The 20,840-nt window shown below is 36.6% G+C and overlaps 1 protein-coding gene across 1 annotated transcript in view; it reads left to right on the top strand.

Annotated features, from left to right (window-relative positions):
* Positions 1-10,138: 10,138 nt before the first annotated feature.
* Positions 10,139-20,840, top strand: part of LOC135688484 (ATP-binding cassette sub-family C member 10) — a 31,094-nt gene continuing 20,392 nt past the window's right edge. The window contains exons 1-7 of the mRNA XM_065205353.2: positions 10,139-12,618; positions 12,949-13,038; positions 16,263-16,367; positions 16,875-16,991; positions 17,932-18,057; positions 18,648-18,733; positions 19,758-19,899. Of these exons, the coding sequence (XP_065061425.2) occupies positions 11,431-12,618; positions 12,949-13,038; positions 16,263-16,367; positions 16,875-16,991; positions 17,932-18,057; positions 18,648-18,733; positions 19,758-19,899 (1,854 nt within the window). The 5' untranslated portion in view covers positions 10,139-11,430. The remainder of the gene's footprint in view (positions 12,619-12,948; positions 13,039-16,262; positions 16,368-16,874; positions 16,992-17,931; positions 18,058-18,647; positions 18,734-19,757; positions 19,900-20,840) is intronic.

Genomic DNA, 20,840 nt, shown 5'->3' with positions numbered 1-20,840 from the left:
ACATTAAACAAAGTAATGGCTAGTTAGATACAATGAGAAATATATTAACTAAGTAAAATAACGATTATTCTGATATAACTAAATATTAGTGACAAGAAGGGCTGAGGGTGAACAGGGCAAAATAATAGCAAAACAAGCAGTTTTGTTAGAGCAGGGGATGATCACCAAGTTAACCCCTGCTGCAGGTGACATAGCTGACAGAATTGACAGTCAAACGTCGACATAGATCTTTATAGATAGACCACCAAAACAGTCCATTTCCCAAAGTTGCCACATAATAATAGGTTGTTGCAACTTGCAAGTTTCACGAACGATGGGTTGACTCTCTGTTCAACACCGCATCAAACTCACGTGTAAGAGTCGCTTCGTGTCAAAAACATTCCTGCTCCTATTTTCTCAGGGGCGAAAATACCGGGGGGTGTGGGGGGTGGGGGTGTGACACCCCCCCCCCCCAATCTAAAAAATAATCGATTTCGCAGGGCAATCGAAGATTTCGCAGGGCGCCAAGAAGAGCTTTGTTGCCACGTAGAAATGTCACCTCTGAAGTTCGTAAAGGGCCGTTTAGGAATTATGAAATGGAAATATCATATTTGTTATGAACCTACCTTCCTGATATTGCATTTTAGAGAACGGAACAGGTATGTAAGGAAAAGCTCCGTTATTTGCAAAGCGAAAGCATGTCTTACCGAAAGTCATAGCCAATGGATGCAATGATTGATTTGATGCATATGTTTATGAGGGCAAGGTTGAGTCCATATAAGTAAATTTAAGTTGTAAAAAATTTTCATGACAAGCACGGCGTCACTGGGGGGAATAGGGGGCTGAAGGCCCTCACTTTGGTCAAGATAAGAACTTTTTTATCATTTTTTCTATTAATTTTTAACAGTGCATGAAATAAAAAGAGAGTAAACTGTTAAGATGCCGATTTTGTTTGATCAATTTACTAACTTTTTCACGTATATTTTTTTTCTTTTATTTGCATTAATTCAGTAAATCATTTTCTGTATCATTGCAATGTTTTAATTTTGGATGGCCTTCTCGATACAAGAAACTGCACATTTCTGTTCAGGAAATAAAATTTCCCCAATCAAAACAACATCTTCGTCTGTCAGTCACAACTATGTGCAATCTGAAACGAAAGGTTACTGTTTCTTTCCTTCCCCAACGTCTATCACTAGAGTTTTAGCATGACATGTCCCTCCCTATTTTTCCCAATAAACAATAATCAGTTTTTTAGCACAATAGTATTTTGCTAAATTTTAGTCTGAAAGATGCTTTTTAGCCCTATTACAAGGTATAATTTCAAAATTTTTCTTTACGTCCGACCCAACCATGGTGGGTCCTCCTATGTCACTAAAGGTGATTCTTAGTCCCCCTGGGCTCAATTTCGTTGCTCCGCCCATATAATGCACCAAAAAATCATTTGCCACGAGATAGAAGCTTTTTTATCAAGGAAAACCAAATTTGACATATAATTTACGCTCACGTAGAGAAATAAAAGTTTCAAGTTTGTTTTTATTGCTTAGAAGTTTTTCCATGGTAAAGACCAGTGTACACTGGTAACGCTTTCACTAGTAACCTATAGAGTATAGACAAACCTTTGCTACGAGGTCTGCAGGGCACCACTGAGTTTTGCAGGGCAGAAACCCTTTTCACCCCCCAAACCTACTGGCCAAGTTACGCCCCTGCTTTCTATCATAAGTCAGTGGGTTTAATTCTCTGTTATTACTATATCATTTTAAGTTTTGAATGATATCTTAATGTCTGCGTTTGTAAATAGGAAATTCAGCCTTGGAATCATCAAATTCTTAAAAATACAATAAGAATATTGCTCAACTGTCAGCCCCCAAATTTGCGTCTCATTTTCAGTAGTTGTCTGTTATGCTTTGTTCATAACAAATACTCGCATGACTGATATGTCCTATTTTCAAAAAGCATGGTTTAAATTCAAGAGCAAGTATATTCCCCTGAAACCATATCAGTTTTGAAAAAGTAAGATTATCTAAAAAATATACTCACTCTCAAAACGAAAATTTCTTAAGATTTTTGAGACTGAAAAAAATTGACAGTTTCCTTATAAAAAAAGGGCAATATAGCTAAAATATTTCGCATCAATATACGTTATTTAGTGTACAAAATTTAAAATTCAAATGCGCCTGTTTTTTCATAGGAAACTGAGAATTTTAACCAGATTCTGAAATTGATCAGATTTTCAACGCCCATAGCTCACCATGGTTATCTTATTTCACCATACCGTTTCCTAACTGAGCGCTTGTGGATATTTAAAAAAAAGATTTTTGAAAGCCTTTTCAATTTTTGGACCTTACTAGAGCGGGGGATGCCAGAATATTTTGAAAAAATAAAAAGTGGGCTAGGAGGGGGGGGGGGGTTGGGCGTCTTTTTGAGTTACAGGAAATTTTCATTTCTTATACCTCAATAACTGAAAAAATTCTTCCAGAAATGTCCTCAGATGATCGTAAACGAAAGAAAAAGTAAGGGGCGGAGTTTAGAAACGAAGAAAGGTCCAGACTAGCGGAAGATATGAAATTAAGTTCACTTATGGCAGCATATTTTATCAAGGCAAATGCCTTTTGATGATGGCGTTTGAAAGAAAGATTTGTCTCTCTATAGACAAAGACAAGGTCATTGACAGTTTGGGACGAAGTTCTCCCAAACTTACAAAAGCTCTTTTAGCATAAAATATCTCTATTGGCATAAACGCTGTTAATTCATCTTCAAGTAGCTATCAACTATACACTGGAGGAAGATATTTTTGTCTGTTTGTCTTAACTTACGTAAAAATTGACATGTTCAAAAAGGTTAAAAAAATGTCAGGTGTATTTGTTTTTTTGCATTGCATTTTTTACTTTCAAACATAGACGTAAAGAATGCATTAAACTCCATAGTCTGGGCTGTTAGAACATGAATCGTGCAAATTGTGATACCAGCATAAAAATGGGTATACTGGGGTAATTCCACACGTCGATGATGATGCCGAACAAACACAAGCCGAAAAATGCCCCCAAGTACTATTTTTAGACTGGGGTACTTGGCCCCAGTCCTCGAATTGGGCCAATCTCCATATGTCATTACTGATTTATGAAAAAAGTAGGGAAGGAAAGATTTAGGTGCATTATCGTATATTAAAATATATTAAGAGAAAAGGAAATGAAAAATTGCCCCTTTGTGCTACTTTTAGAATATGAAATTGGTACCCATGTCCATATTTAGGCATTCTTCTCTAAATAATTACTCTCTTTTATATAAATATGAAATTTAGCTTTCTCCATTCTTTCAACAAACTGAAAAGTAATACGAAAAGATGTAATTGACAATCTTACCCTTTGATGCTATTTTTAGAATGGGCTACTGGAACCCAGCTCTCCAATTTGGGTTTTACTTTCATAGTCTAGGCTCTAAGCATAGTATTTGACATGAATTGTGCAAATTGTGGTACCAGCATGAAAATGGGTACACTGGGGCAATTTGACACGTTGATAATGATGCTGAACAGACCCAAGCTGAAAAGTGCCCCCCCCCCCAAATACAGTCCTCAATTTTGGATTTAATCCATACGTAGTTAATAAAAGTTTAAATTGACATGAAGGTATAGGTTTAAACACAATTCTACACGATAAAAGTATAACACAGGAACAATTAGAATATTGCCCTTGATGCTATGTTTAGAATGGACTACTGGAGCCCAGGCCTCTATAAGCTTTCTTTTATAAATCATTACTATTTTTGGTCAACTATACCGGTCTTGTGCTTGCGTTTTTCTGATTGGCCTATTTCGATCCACAACTGGGTAAATATTTTTCATCGTGTTCTAACGGACCCTTATTCTGACGTTTTATGCTCTGAGGAGTGTCAGACGAAAAAGCTTTTAGTTAATATGTTGTGAAAGGTTTGCTTTTTTCAAAGCCATAAACAAAAACAAGTTGTTAAAGGCTAATAGAGACCCACAAGAAAAGAAAAAGAAAGTCCCGCAAAATGAACAGAAAAGCCAAACCAAAGTAAACAGTAAACATAAATCTTTGCTAAGGTTTATGTGCTTTACTTTTTATAATAAAAATTGAAAAAAAGCAATTTACAAACAAATGAATCCCAGAAATAAAAACAAACGTCCAAGCTGGCTAGAAGAAATTTACCCTACCTGATTGGAATAAAATGCCCATTTAGCAATGGACCAGTCTCTGACATTTGGGGTGAGGGGAGGGCCGTCCACAATAATTTTGAAATAAAAGGAACGATTTTAGTGTTGGAAGAATCATAAACTAGGGCCTACGCCATGAGTTTAAAAGGGGCGAAGGCCAAGGCTAGCAAGAGTAGGGGACCAAGGCTTTTTCCTCTGTTACTGCAGCTTTTAGACTACTTGCTTCGCAAAAATGTAGGGGGCATGGCCCCTCCGGCCCGCCCCGCTGGCGTGGACCCTGTAAACGATACCCTCATACAATGCAACTTTTGAAAGGAATTCCTACGATTGTAGGATAGGCCTATTCTATTGCAATACTACAAAATTCACTTTCATGTTGTCCTTTACATTAGGTTGCAATCTTAATAAAAGAAGAATATTCTGCTATTTTGATAAACACATTGGTACTTTATCTAAATCTAGGAATTTCAAAAGGCTTAGGAAGAGTGCTTTCTCGCTAGATTGTGTTAAGCCATATTGGCATGTGAGAAGTATAATTTTTCTTATTTCTTTTGATATAACGAAAGTGTCTTCAATTGTTTTAACTGTTTGTATAATTGAAGTCAGCCTTTTTATTAATTATGCTCAAATTCTGATAATTGTTTCATAGGCTTTCTGAAAAAAAATTCTTTATGGAGAAAAGAAGTAAAATTCTAGATTAAATGGACTTTACTTACATGTGGAAAAATTCTTGGAAATTTTCTTTTTTCGACAATACAATAGTTGTTAGTTATAAGGATTTCGCTTGTAATCTGGTACTTTTTGGTACCTGACCAGTGGTCTATTATGTGCTAATTTTGACTCTGATATTTTGAAATTTTTGGGTCATATCAACACTTAAAAGTCATATCAACTTTGGGTCCGTTAAGCTTGTTTTTGATACTTTTTAGTGAATTTTGATAGCTACGGATGGACCTCATTGTATATGAAAAGTTTGGGTGACCCTTCTTGGAAAATTTCTTACACCTGGACTTTTGCTTTGAGCAATGACCATTGTTTACCTTCACCACACTTCTGACTGTGTAATGCAAGAACTAGGAGATGCTCTATTATGTCTTTTTAAGAAATAAGCCCAAATTGAAAATATTAAATATTTTGTAGACTAACTATTTGGTAATTGATGCACAAAAAATATGCAAAAATAATAGCAGCTAAACAAATTGATCATATTAACAGTTTGAAGCTATAAGAAACTGCCTCTGTTAAAGAACGTTACTCTAAGCTGAAATCACTATTATTGAGCTCCTCAAAATCACAACAATTAACTGATGCCGAAAGGTACCCTGGGTGCAAGAGCCACCTAATTTCGAATGAGGAAGCAAAGGAGGGAAGGAGTATCTATCTGAGAAACAAATGCTCCTCCGATTCTCCGCTTCGTTTTCCATTTCCGTGCTCGAAATTTTGTGGCTCTGGCACCCAGGCTAGCAGAAAGCATGGTGGCAACAAACTCTAGATTTTGTGAGAACTAATCGTCAAGAACGTTTTCGGCAACAATGCAGCGGTCAAATCCAAAAAGTGACCTACTTATCATGAACTGATAAACTTAATTGAAACATGTCTGAATTTACCATCCAGAATAGCGCAATATGATGTTAAACAACTAAAAGAAACCAACAAAACAACATAAATGAAAATGACTGGATGCAAATAACGAACACAACTTTGGCACTTATCACAACAAACACGCACCATCTTTGAAGTGAAAGGCGCTCTCCTGTATAGCAGCACCAGATTACACCCTCGGTCACTTTCATTCCTTTGCACCCTTTTACTTTGCCTCCGAGCACTGCTTATGCGGTAAACAGTCTCCCCCCTACATGCAGCTACTTAAAGTTTTTGACACTCTTGATTCCAATTGCTTCTTTTTAAATACGTGCACCTTTTTTCAGCTTTGCAGGTCTTCAAATAATGGCGAATAACACCGAAGATTTCTTGTCATGTCGCTATGGCGTACTTGTCACTCTTCCAGTCAGCATCATCTTCAATATCATCATTGTGGTACTGATTATTACAAAGAGGCTACAAACTCATCCCGGAATCGGGATATCATGCAGTTTATGGATAATTCACATTCTTGTAGGAATTTTTATGTTTTTTGTGCAATCAAACTTGGGTTTGAATTATTTGGAAATGAATGGTCATTCGGTTTTCTCAATATTTTGGGTTTCACTTTACAATATCAGGCACGGGCATTTGATTGCCTTGACTTACCAGCGCTACTGTGTTTGTAAGTATCCTTTCACACACACAACCATCTTAACTAATTCAAAAAGAAGAAAAATGATGGCTGTAGTGTGGATTGTGCCAGTCATCGTGGCCGTATGTAGCCAAATAGCTGGCTATTTGGGCCGTGCGTATGACTTCACTAGAGTAGTCACCAGCACGGGATTTGTTACTACTTTAACAATTATTGTGTTCGGTTACTATCATATTATAAAATCGGTACGCAATTCTCGGAGGCAGGTTGTTATGAGTAACTGCACATCCATATCCAATCACAGACAAAGGTTGGAATTAAGGTTGAGGTGGTCCAGCCTTTTAGTTACAGGCTCGTATTTTCTTTGCAATATGCCGATGAATGTGATGTTTCTTAAGGGTGCAAACCTTCTGAAAAGCCCATGTACTACTAAAGATGGATTAGCACTTGCCATTTCGATAACTGTAGCATCTCTTTCTCTGTTGTGTGACCCGATATGGTATCACTTCTCTTGTACAAATGGATGTAATTTCATACCTCGAAGAACCCAAATGAACCCGAATGAAGTCAAAAGAACATCAAAAGAGCCTGGTAATACAGAGGAAGTAACCAGACCATCTCGCATTTTACATGATACAGATGCTGGCCAGAAGATGCGAAAAACTGAAACCGAGATCTTTACGATTGAAACGCGTTTATAGGTTTCAAAAAGATGCGATATTATCTTCTAAAGAAGATCTCTCTGCCACCACGTGCTTCCATTAGCCATTTTCCTTCGTTTCATTTGAGCAAGCTCTGCCTTGAAAGATATCTTATCTCTCAACATGGACGTGTGTAGCACAAAATTTCTAAATCAAATGTAATTTACTCGTCTGTGCTCGATGGCCATATCGCGACAACCCTTTTCACATATTTGCTCTACGTTTTTTACTCGATCTTGCCTTACTTACATAGGTAACATAATGACTCAGACATGAAACAGAGAGACAGGGCTGGTTGTTCCATTAATACACAAAGATAATATCGTCTCGGAGATGTGTTTTATGCTTCTTGATAAGACAACAAGAATCAATTGCCAAGATTGGTTTGCAACGCCACGAAACTAATACGTTAAAGTTGAAATAGATATTCAACAAGCTTTGGCTGAGAAATTGAAAAAAAAAATTTGGATCAGGGTTGCCACAACAATGGGACACTGGGACAAACACGGAGCTGGTATGTCAGTTTTAGAAAAAGGAAATTTGAAGATTGATTCTTTGAAGAATGATCAGTTATTGATGTTTTAGTTTATTTTATATATATATCGTTTCGTAGCTGTTAGTTTTCTTTCGATCTGCTTTAGGCATCTTCAAAATAGCCTAATTTCTGGTGTATGGAAAAAACGTTTTGCATCGAAACAAAGAAAGTTTATTGTAAAAGCACCATTATCTTATAGAAATATACAAACTTCCTTGATAACTTTCATGGACCACTATCTTATAGAAATATACAAACTTCCTTGATAACAGCAAAAGCCATTATTAAGGATACTTTTAAGAGGATTAAGAGGACACCTAGACCCTCTTGCCCCTCCATTCATGGGCCAAGAGAAGTGCTTGACTCTCTTCGGCGTCCCGGGCCAACAGCATCTTGCCGTCATAAGCTGACGCTGTAGAACATAAAATTTGGTTCTATTTGCTGCTGTTGTTTTTATTGTTTTTGTTTGTGGTGATTGCATGCTTACATTTAACATTTGAGGTCACGATTTCTTTTGCATGACAGGTGCCTCATGCACTTGGCTTAAATCATACATGTATTGCCTTAATTAGATATTGCCTTTTATGTGCTGAGGGGTAACATATATGTAGTGAGTAGAGTTAGGGATGTAGTGGTGGGGGAACTAAGGAGGGGAGGGCGCTGCCACTCTTGTTAAAATTTTCGAAAAATGTCGGGGGCAGCTCCCCTCGTTGTTTGTGCTTGGATACACCCAAGATTCATGTAACGCAAAGAAAGCCGTGAAGAAATGTTTCTTCACCAAAGGTCAGTCATTGACGACAAAACCAGAAATAGAAAATAGGTACAACTGACTGATTTAAACGCATTACAAGCTTTAGCTGCATGAAAATGTATACAAATTTTGACGTATATAGATAGTAAATTATTGAAAGCTTTCTTAATGGGTACGCTTAGTTGCAGTTTTGTGTAAACAGTTGGTTTTTGATTGTTGCATTTAGAACTTGGATTAATTGCTTGAATCAGCAACTGAGAGCTATTATTTGACTCTGTCTTGCCTACATTTAATTTATTAATGCACTACACTTTCTTTCATAAGACCAAGATAATTTTTCTGACGCTTGATGTTCCCGACGCTTTTCAAAATCCATAATTATTAAAAAGAAGGCTTACGAATATTGCTTGGAACCTTTCTTACCGATGTTGCAAATTATTTTAGATGCATTTTCTGACCATCTTTAGATTGTTATATCTCACAAGTTTTCTCACCGCCAAGGAGTGGTGGCTTTAAATTATCCCCTGTGCAATATAAACTTTCACCCCCCCTAACTTTCTATTATGTGTCCTCCAGGCCCTTCTTATGGCACAGAGGTTCTGATCTCAGCTGCCTCTCAACCAGTCAATTAACCTGGGTGCGCAACCAATTATCGGAAAACATCAACCCTTGTTATGTTAAAATTGCATGATTACATGACAAGAACAACTTCGATATTTCATAGAGCCCCCTTGTTAAACTTTAATTACTGCATCCCTGAGTTGAATAAAGGAAAGCTGCAAATGATCAAGCATTTGAAAGATTTTTTTGCTGGGTTTTTCTAAATGCAGTGATGACGAAGTTTGGATTAGACCTGTCTGTATCCAACATAAACAAAATTTTGAATGAAAAACACTTGATCATGAAAATATCTCACCATTTGCAGCAAAAACACTTGAAATCTGCAAAAAGTTATCTTTTTCGCTTGTCTCAGTCATGGCTTTGTTAAACTTTTACAGGGCTCCCCAGGGCCTCTATGTCTGGAAGGCCTCATAAAGCAAGGAATTCCAGTTTAAGAATTGAAATTTATCAAATGAAACAAATGTATGCCTAAAAATGGTTAAACATCTTAAATGATTGCAGGAAAATGACTGTAAGAAAAGTTCTGAAATACATTTGAAGCCAGGGGTGGGCAAACTACGGCCTGGGAGACAGTATCCGATCCGGAAAGGGAATTACTATACTATACTATACTATACTATACTATACTATACTATACTATACTATACTATACTATACTATACTATACTATACTATACTATACTATACTATACTATACTATACTATACTATACTATACTATACTATACTATACTATACTATACTATACTATACTATACTATACTATACTATACTATACTATACTATACTATACTATACTATACTATACTATACTATACTATACTATACTATACTATACTATACTATACTATACTATACTATACTATACTATACTATACTATACTATACTATACTATACTATACTATACTATACTATATCAATTTGAAGAACATACGCCCGTTGTGAAATTAACTCTGATAAAAATTTTTTTAATCATAATTTACAAAACAGAAGCCTATCATGATGCAGTTTCTATGATGCTCGTGAACGCTGGACCTGCTTAGTGCTCGGGAGGGTAACTCAGCCTAATTTTGGACGGGAACGTGCCATTTTGGTTAAATAATTTGGTCGCATAATTCCGCACATGCCTGTTAAAATGTGACCCTTAATTCTGCAAACATTTTGAAAGCTATACTCATAATTCCGCGAAGCAAATAACAATTTTAAAGCACAACAAAATAATGAAACAAATTTTGCATAACCTTTGCCCCAAAATCTCAATATTACTCAATATTACTCAATATTACTCAATATTACTCAATATTACACATATTTCATATTCTCATCTTTAACTGGACATCCATTTTGTTTATGCTAAATCTCCCTTCTAAAAAACTTTGTAATATTTTCCCAAAATGGTTTCCATAATTCTGCATGTTTTGTCGAATGGTACCCATAGTTCCGCACATATTTCAAAAACTGATACCGAAAATTCTGCACTTTTTAGAAAAAAGGTACTCTTAAAAAAAATGGCACGTCCCTGTATTTTCAAACATGTTAAGGTACCCCACTCCCCCCGGGGCTACGTGTAAAAAATGGACCAAGTTACGGTATTGCTCTTCCGAAACCTTTCCATCAAAAGGTTTTCGAGGTTCATGGTGCAATCCAATCACTAAAGCCTGGTTTCCATACAACTTTTATGCGTCACCGACGAGTTAAAGTTGGAAATACCCCCAACAAGGTCACCGGCGATGCTCTGCAAAATTTGAATCTAGTTCAACTTTCTTTTTTGTTCTCGGCGCGTTGAGGTGTTCTTCGTTGAGGTTGAGGTGAGGTGTATATTTGCTAAATTTCTATCGACTTTTCGCCGCAAAAATTCCATCGATCGGAGTCTGTCGAGCAGTTTGCTATTGTGACCTTTTCTTTATTTACACACTTACAACTTTCCTCTGTCGACGATGTCGGCCACTCTGTGTGAACACATGACCCATACTAGCCAATCAAAACCATTTTCAATCACCATGCAAACTCTTTACGCGCGATTTGTTGTCAAAAAAGGCTTTTTAGGAGGCCTGTCTTCAGAGACACGTAAAAGTGCCTCGAACAAATTTACTTGTCGTTTTACATGTCGTCGTTGCGTCAGCGACACGTAAAAGTTATATGGATCATTGGCGATACTGAAGAAAATCATTGGCGGTGCATCGCCGACGTGTCGCCGAGCGGAGCCCCGAATCCGTTGGTACTACACATGAAAGCGAGGCGACAACATAGCACAGAAGTTCACAGAAGTGAAGTAGGGCACGGAAAACCTCTGGGAAGTACCTCTGGAACGGAAAACCAGCAAATTAAACTTGAAATACACAAAGTTGTTTTAAAAAAATTATTCTGTTGATATGAGCTAGTGGTGTTATGTAATGATCAATCCTTTTTTTGTGAGGAACTGTTAAGATAATGGCGGGTATAAAGTACTTTTGTGGTAAGAATAGCAACAGCTCACCAAGTTTTGTCGTCTGGAACAGCACAACAAATAAATTTGGAGAATGTTTTGAATGGCTATGTTTGACAGGCATCAGTCACTTAATTTTTGCCATAGCTTGTGCGTTTATTTTTGGCAAAGTAAGTAGAAAGAGAGTAGGGCCGACACGAAGTGTATCGAAGTTTGGTATGTTCAGAGTAGCTGTCTGCTATATGAATGCTGTGTGTGCACTTATTGGTGTTATTGTAGCATACACTTTTGAAAAACACCACCCGCCTGCTTTTGTTCTCTCCAAGACAATAACCTTCTCAACATGGATCCTGTGTGCCCTACTTTATCATAAGTTGACTGGTGTGAGGAAGCTGGCTGCTATAACTTCAAAGCAAATACTTTTACCATTTCTTGTTGTTATGGTTTCATCAAGTATTCAGCTTTATGACCACCTGGAAAACAATGTGATAGTATTCAAGAAACTTGCCAGTTGGTACACTGTGTCTTATTTGACACTGAATGTTATTTTCTTGCTGATAATAGCAATTAGCTTGTGTTTGACGAGAAAAAGTAATTTGACATTAGGAAGGCAGCTATCATCACTTATATCAGCTGGTATTCAGCTACCCCCAGACTTTGATTATAACAGAGAAGGATATTGTGAAGAGGATGCTTTGTTGGGTACACACATTGACTCTTATGATTCATGTAATGTTGGTAGCCCTTCTCTTGTACGAGAAAGTGTTCTAGGTTGGGCAGAAGAAGAGGCCAATTTTTTTTCAAAAATTTTTTTCCATTGGGTTAATCCTCTGATGAAAAAAGGAGACAAGACTCTTCTAAGGAGAGCAGATGACCTTTTTCTTCTTCCATTAAGCCTCGACACCAAAATGATCAAAGAAATATTCCAGAGTGTACTGAGAGTCCAAAAGTTGAGTTCTCATTCATCCTTCAAAAGAAATTTAAAAAATAGGAATACAAAAAGATGTGCTACGCTGGAACATGGAAACGAAATCATCAGAAAGCCACTGAATGTGTCATTGACAAAAGCTCTTTTCAAAGCTTTTGGAATGTTCTATATGACAGTTGGAATACTGAAGTTTTTGGCAGACTGTTTATCATTTGTTGGACCAATATTATTGAATAACCTGGTATCATTTATCGAAAAAAAGCAGGTAGGTTATTTGCAGGGGTCTATCCGGCCATAATTCTTTTGAAAGAATTAATCATTTTGCAAGTTTCTATCAAAACATTTTATTTCTGTGATGTTAGTGCTTTACCAAATGCCCACCGAGGTAAAATTCCAATCAAGTATGCATCTGATAGAACTGAGTAGTAGGAGGGCCATGTACATTTCTGTAGCAACTAGATTATCCTGAATTTTTCTATCAGATAACCTTTAAGATCATACACATGTAAAGCTGGTTCCAAATGTTTGATATGTGATTAATTCCCAGTAGTCCAGTAAATACACTGAAAGCATTATTAGCATATGTTTTTTTTAGGAGCCTGTGGAACATGGATATTACTATGCATTTGGTTTGATGAGCTCAACTTTAGTTGGTGCCCTATTAAATGCTCAATTCACTTATCAGGTATATATGTGTTATTTCAATTCATGCTTCTAAACCTTGAAATTTTCCTTGATATTATAAAGAAGTAACCCAGTTGTGATCTAAAACCATTAAGATATTTAGAATGATAAATTTATACTCTCATTCACAACTACAGTGAGTGAACTGCTTCTTCATTGCTTGTACTGGTGGGGTGCCCTGCTCCATAAATTGCTGTTACAGGAATTTCCATAGTCATTTTTGTCATAATCACTGTAGATCAGGGGTTTAGGACTGTAAGAAAACAAGAGAGACCCTTTGGAAAAACTGACTCTAGCAAGGAATAGATAAAGTTCTTTTTGAAATAAACAGGGTATTGTCCCCAGAGCTCCCTTGCTCCACACTCTTACTTCATCAATCTAGGGAAGGAAGTATCTGTAACCAACTTATGTTTTATATTCACATTTGTTGAAGAATATAAATCTACCAGAATTATCAAAGGTTCTACTCCCGCTCATACTCAAGGGGCAATCTTATATCCATTGTCACACAACATGGCAATTCATGATTCACTAATGATATCATAGACAAATGCTTTCAGGCTCCATGCAGAGATTGTGTTGATTTGCTTTTGTTACAAAGAAAAATTTTTATGCCAAATATGATGCTATTTAAACAGGGAATTTGCATAAACATCAAGCAACTTGCCTGACCAAAATTTTTAAAGTTTAAAGCATAAATGTAAAGGTCACTGAGCATTTTAAGACATTTTGCCAAATGAATGGAAGTTAAGGTTCCGTGAATGTGAAAACGCACGGCCAGCAAATTCCAAACCTTCGAATTTTGTAAATACCATCAATGCCAACGGAAAGAGCTTGCAAAACTGAGTAGGAAATAATCAGTTAATGTGATCTAACCAAGCAAAAAGGTGTTGAAACTTTTTGTTTTGTCAAAGAACTTGCTTCTCTAAAGTTTAATGATAGTGCAGACGCATAGCTGTGGAATGGTACATTTTATGATACAATTATGAAGTTTGGCACAAGCACACAAAGAAGAGAGCTACTCTAACAATGGCAAAACAACAATTGAACAGCTATGAAAGAAAACATCAATTTATTAATAGTAACTTTTTTACAAAAGATGGGGGCAAGCAAGAGCCAAAGAAAAGTTCTGGAAGGGGCCATGGCCCCCAGGCCCCCCGTAGAAACGCCACTGTTTTCATACTGGGGTATTTGTACCCAGTCTTCTATTAGCTTTCGCACTACAATACTTTGCAAGTTATACACTGAAACTATGGTCCTGGCGTTATTTGATATGCTGAATGAAATGAAATGCATATCAAGCTTTGAAAACGCCTCCTTAAATGGGAGATCTTGTATCCCCAAGCTGAGCCTCTGGTTATTGTCTGGTTTATTTAGACCAAGGTAAGCTGTCTCAAGAAATTTAAGCAAAGCAAACCCTGATAGAAGAACTATTGCTCTTAAAAATCTTAAAGAAGATTTACGACGCTCCCGACTACCAAGTAGATTGACAAAAATCTATCAACGATATGTCTTTTTTAAGTAATATAGAAGTGAGGACAGAATGGGCTAATGATGATAAAGAACCAAGATAAAGATAGGAATGAATTGTCGATGAAAGCAGGATGACGAATGTTGCTCAGGCTTTAACCATTGAACAAAGTCTCACTGCAGCCATCGAATGCCTCTGACGCCGATGAATCAGTGAATAGTAATCTCTGTAGCGACCAACGTACAAAAATGCTAACATAGAGGATCATGTAGACGAAAAAATGCTAAATTTTGCATGTAGACTCCTTCATATTTAATAGACTGATTATAAAAACGACAAAAAGGCGCAGAAAAGGAACTCTATGTTAAGCATAATGCGTCTTTAAAGACGTAGTTGCAGATGGGAGCAAAGGGCATTAGTCCGTCAGTACAAGACGTTACTTCAAAAGTTGATATTTTCTTGATGTTTTCGATCAATAGTTGATAAAATGCAGCAACAGCTGTTACAGCAAAAGAAATCATCCTTAAAGATATTTGTCGTTTACTTTGTAATATCAAGGTACAAAACCGCGGCCGCGAATAAAAGGTTGATTGTCAGAGAACCAGAGAATTCAGAATTTTACTTCATCACTTAGAGAGATTTTGTTGTTTTAGAGCAAGACTTAAAGGCAATCTGTCACGACGTTGATTGATTATAAGAACAAAGGGATTTTTTATTGTTTCCAATCCCCCTTTAATTTATCGCATTGTAAAAAATATGGCGGAGCGCTGGAATCGTGTTTAGGCTATTGTTCCAGCTATTGTTCTCGTTAACCAATCCACAACGAGACAGATTGCCTTTAAGCTTAACTTACAACCGAATTATCAAAAGCATGAGAATAAAATTAAGAAACAAATCAAAACGGCGACGAGAATTTAATGTTGTGAAATAAATTTTCCAAAATAAATTAAATTAAACGAATCCTAATATTTCGCCCCAGCATACAGGGCTTCATCAGAGTAAATGAAACGAACGAGTCGTATTTATATCATAATCATTGCAAGATTCACAGAATCCGGCGGACAGCCTATCCTGCAGTTCTTCCTTCTCACACATATCAAAAGCATGCATATCTGCTAAATCAAAACTGATGGTTCCAGACCCTAGATCTTTTTCAGGCATTATTTTGTGATGGTGATATATGCATAGCTCAATTTTAATAATAACAGTCGGCTGATGTAATAGCATTGGATCATGGTTAGTAATAGCAGAGGGTCATGGCACCAATGATACAGATGTTTAAGATACAAATGGTACATAGCAATCAGCTGACCGCAAAGTTGCAATTAGTGCAAATGCGAAGTTCTTATCTTTGTCAGAAGGGCGATTATATATAGATGTTTGATCTGGCCTCCAAGGTTGAAACGTTGTGCACTGTTAGAAAAGTCAGTGTGTTAGAAACATTGTCAAAAAGCTATTTTTACAATGAAGATCTATGCAAGAAATTCTATCATGCTTGCGGAAGTAAGAGTCTCTTTTCACCCTGACTGATAATGTAATTTGCAATTTAACATCTATGTAAGCACCAAGTTTCATACAAAAAATTACTTTCAATAAAAGCACAATACACCTCTAAATATTTTCTGAAGTTCAACCTTCTGTTGTCTAAATAGGGAAAACAGTGGGCAATTACGATAATCAGAAATTTTTTTAGAAAGTGCAAGTCTCTCCCTTCATGGAAATGTTTTATTTCATCTTTTATCTTTTTATCCAAGGTTAACAAAGTGCGTTTGCAGTGCAGGGCAGCACTAGTAACAACTGTTTACGAAAAAGCACTCTCCGTAAGCTCAACCTCTTTGTCAGTTTTTTCTACGGGACAGGTTAGTTTTTGCAATTCTTTGTAGCTAATATTTGAAGAAAAAGTTATCTAGTTCTGGTTTTATGTAAGATTACAAAAAATGATGACGAGGGTATTTTGTAGTCCTTGTTTTCTGAACAAAGTCGACAATAAGTTTACGAATTTCTTGCCAGTGTCATGAAAAGTGGGGCTAGCAAAGCTGATTGCAACTGATTACAGACAGACGGGTTTTAGTATGTACAACAAGACCACACCTTGCATGTATTGTATAAATGATTTTGAAAATCTTGACGTATTATCTCGGTGAAAGATGACCATTTGTCGAGACTGTTTTTTGCCGTCTTTTCAAAATTGTTTTCTCGATTTTACATGCCTAAAGCTAGATTTCATTTAAATACCTTTGAGTAATCTCAGTGTTCAGTTGAAAGATTGTGCCATAAAATTAAAATTTCCATGTCATTGTTTTCATAGAGAATGATTGTTATGATAAAATCTTTATAACTATGTTTTGAATTATTCTTTACATAAGGTCATAAATTTCATGTCAACGGATACAGACAGAATATTAAACTTTTGCAACAGCTTCCATCAGTTCTGGAGTCTTCCATTTCAAATTGCTGTATCACTCTACTTGCTTTATCAACAGGTTTGTCCGAGTCTGTCTTTTACCATTTCTTATTATGATGTAGATTTATATCCAACAAAAAGCAAAGTTTCCAGCTAAACGCTGAGGTTTTCAAATTTAGAAATAAAGGACGAGAAATGCAATTTCTTTTAAAAGTTTTTATGATTTTCACGACGTTTTTTAGGAATTTTTTGCGAAAATATGTCGATATAATATAATTTTTGAATTCTGAGAATCGCTGTTTACCGGTCCGTCATCAAGTGCTCGATGCCGTTCAGGCAGAGCTGTACACGCTTTTGGTGTGTAGAATAGGGCAGTTCTAAGTTGCCGTTCAGAGTAGACTGGTTTTCCCAGATAAGAATTTAGTTGATTTGAAAAACCAACCTGCCTGGCCTCCATTATTTATTACGATTAGCCCTCTCAGATTACACTTCATCGTATTCTAAACTTCTAGTCAAGACTACGTCTACTACAATTCATATTCACTCTATTCGGCTGCTAGCACTAGAAGTTAACAATACTTTGCACAACTTGAATCCAGCCCTTATGAAAAACTACTTTCTCCCAAAACCCAGTACATAGCTATAATCTTCGAAGAATTGACAGTCTATTTGTTCCCAAGGTTAAAACTGCAAGTTAAGGTATCAAATCTATTAGCTTTGGTTTATAATAGATTTGGATGCAAGTCAATTCAAAAATGCCAGTCAATTCAAAGCTCTAATAAAAGATTGGTTTTTCGAAAATCAATGCGCCTGTAACGCTTGCAATCAATAACTTCCATAATGCAATCTCTTAATTTGCTTCATCTTAGTGTTTTTAAGTGTTAACACTATTGTCAAACTAACAGTAAAGGAAAGGTATTATTGTTATTTTGATCATGTGGATGTCCTTCTTATAGCAACGTTGTCGAGCCATACTGTAAAGTTAAAATATTCTTCATATGAATAATCCTTATTTATAGGTTGGTATTGCCTTTCTTTCTGGTCTCGGATTTGCTGTTATTTTGATCCCAATAAATCGATGGATAGCACTGAAAATCATGGAATTCAGTCGCAAAATGATGGATAAAAAAGACCAGCGTGTTAAGGTAAGCGTGTTAAAAAGTGTTATAATTGGCTTCAGCCAATTCTTCTTTCAGTGAGCTATTTCATTGGCCGTTGTTTACCAATTGTATCTAAGCAGTTATTCCATAGGGTTGTGAGCGTATCGAATGTTTTTTTCCTTCACCGAAAAACAGCACTTCAGCCTACTTTAAGAATTTGTCACAAAATCAGTTCATTTCTGTCAACTCACAATGAAATGCAATTTTGAAATACTCAGTAGAAGCCACACCCTAGATACCACATAGTCACACCTTTTATGTTTAAATTTGTCTCAAAGATTCTCTAATGAAATCACCCAAATTATTCACCTACTCTAAAGCCCTGGCAAAACATTTACTCAACTTTTATTTAAAGTCGCGAAGTTTAGCAAAGGTGGCAAAACGTGACTAACCTTTTCATTAAACTTCAATCAACTTTTTTAAATTGCGAGCTGTGTAGGATGCTGTAGGGGATCTTTTCTAGGTGTTTTCTTTCTGCGTGTTTTATTGTCGTTTTGTTGTTGTTCTGTTGTCATTTTATATGTAATGCATTAATTTACCAAATTTCTAGCTATGCTTGTTTTTCCAATCTTTAGTTGATCAGTGAATGTCTTTTTGGCATACGTATGGTCAAATTTTGTGCTTGGGAAGATCATTTTTTGAAAACCATTGAGAAGATAAGGTATTCAACATTTTTTAGTTTCTTTTGAGGCCCAAAGAGAACTTGAAAAATCAGAGTCACGCTGTTATTAATGGTCCCATCACACGAAGTCGACACAGCACCAATAAGACTGGACGATGCTTTCTATACGATTAATATTTCTGCATGTTGTCCGCGCCATACTGACATGAGACGATAGGAATGTTTATAATACTGTGGGTTTAAGGCTGGTTTTCATATATCGTAATTCGTCGGCGATAATCCCCGACGCAGCTTGGGCGATGGTCTATCGTAATTCGTCGGCGATGGTCTATGCCAGTCTGCGATGGTTTATGACATATGAAAACCGGGTCATCGGGAACCATCGGCGATCATCCCCGATCACCGCAAACCATGCCACTGAGTAAATCTCTCGTGGCTTCTTTGTCCGAAGAGAAAATCAAATGACGCATCAGAACAATTTATGACGCATAGTGTTACGGCGAACTACAGTTTCGAGGATTTTTTCGTAATTTAACTCTTTCGAAGAATAGGAATTTTGTTAAATTATTAGCTTTTTGCTAACTTTGCTACTTTTTTTCTTTTTCGAGACCAAAACGTGTCCATTTTTAATTGAAATTTTGTGAAATGTATATGAAATTGGGCGTTGCCCCTTTCTGCACTTATCCGGTAGACTGACTTGGGATTTGCTTAAGATATCGCTGAGGGAATCTACTCATTAGACGTCGATACCTTTCCTTCCATAGTTTTATGTTTTTTTCCAAATATACTACTGTGTTACTGGAATTTGATGGCCGCTTGTTTTTCTTGTTCTACGTGTTCTTATCCCAAACATCCTAATCCTTTGAATTTACACCCTTCATGGCTGTACAGCCACTCCACGCTTTCCACTATTTTGATGTCAATTGATGACACCTTAGACAATCCGTGCTCTCCCTCGTTCCCTCCACTCCCTTGAAAATGACCGTCTCGTTAACATTACAATATCAAAGCTTGTCATATGGCTATAGACTGCATTTTGATAATTGCAAACTTTCTTTTGCAGGGCAGGTGAGTTAAACTGCCTGAAAGGACGCAAGTATTTGGATGCACTTTGTGTTTACTTTTGGGCAACTACGCCAGTTCTGATTTCCATTTTAACATTTGTAACGTACATACTACTCGGAAACAAGTTGACAGCAGCAAAGGTTGGTAATAAACTTTCCAAAAACAGAGGATTTCGAGCACCAAATAATTGCCCTCCCGCTTATTTAATTTTTTATCTTCCAGCCCCTACCTTTATTCCAACACACTTTTGTTAATTCTTAAAAATTGAAATGACCGTGAACATGATAAGCACAAAATTTCTGTCAAAATTGCATCATCGAGAACTCTGTCAGGGTATTCTTGCTAAAACCGGGGTCCAGGACCGCATTTACCGCCGGAACCAGGGTCCCTGAGTACAATGACCGGAATCAGTAACATAATCAATACAAAAGGAAAGGTTTAAATTATGATGACGCAAGACGACTATTTTCGATTTTTCAAGCCTCCTTCCCAAATTGTTCCAATCATCCCGATTATTATCATATTAAACCATTCCCGAACCCCCTCTCCCCGATTATTCCTCACCCACTGTATATTCGGTACTCGTGAGAAGCAATTGAATCACCCTGGGTACCAGATCCGTAAGAATTAACGGCAGCAAAGAAGTAATGAAAGCTGCACAATTGAACAGAACATCTTCAACATATCAACTTTCTGATGTATCAGCTGCGAAATGGACTTTTCACGTGGGCCGACACCTGTAACGTAGATATATTCACAGATAAACATGTTTACAGACTATTAAAAGCTGATATTCACTTTGACAAATTATAATTCAATGCATAGTCAATGGACTATGTTCAATAAAAATGACTCGCATGAAATTAGAGGGGCGTTCATCACTCGAAAGCTTTATTGTGTCCGTTGATTGCTTTGGTTCTCAAATTGCTGATTTGCGTAAAATATGATGATTAAAATTCGCCTCTTCGTCGACAGATGACCTAAAGCGTTTGACCGTTTGAAGAAAATATGGCTGTTGGTGTTTCGCACCATGTTTTTTCTAAAATATATATACATATTTGTACTAGCTATGAAATCTTAA

The sequence above is a fragment of the Rhopilema esculentum genome, chromosome 10 (genome assembly GCF_057945365.1).
Source record: "Rhopilema esculentum isolate cy_ngs chromosome 10, ASM5794536v1, whole genome shotgun sequence".
Lineage (NCBI taxonomy): Eukaryota > Metazoa > Cnidaria > Scyphozoa > Rhizostomeae > Rhizostomatidae > Rhopilema > Rhopilema esculentum.
Note: the sequence above shows the minus strand (reverse complement) of the source record. Positions and strands in the feature narration are given on the sequence as shown.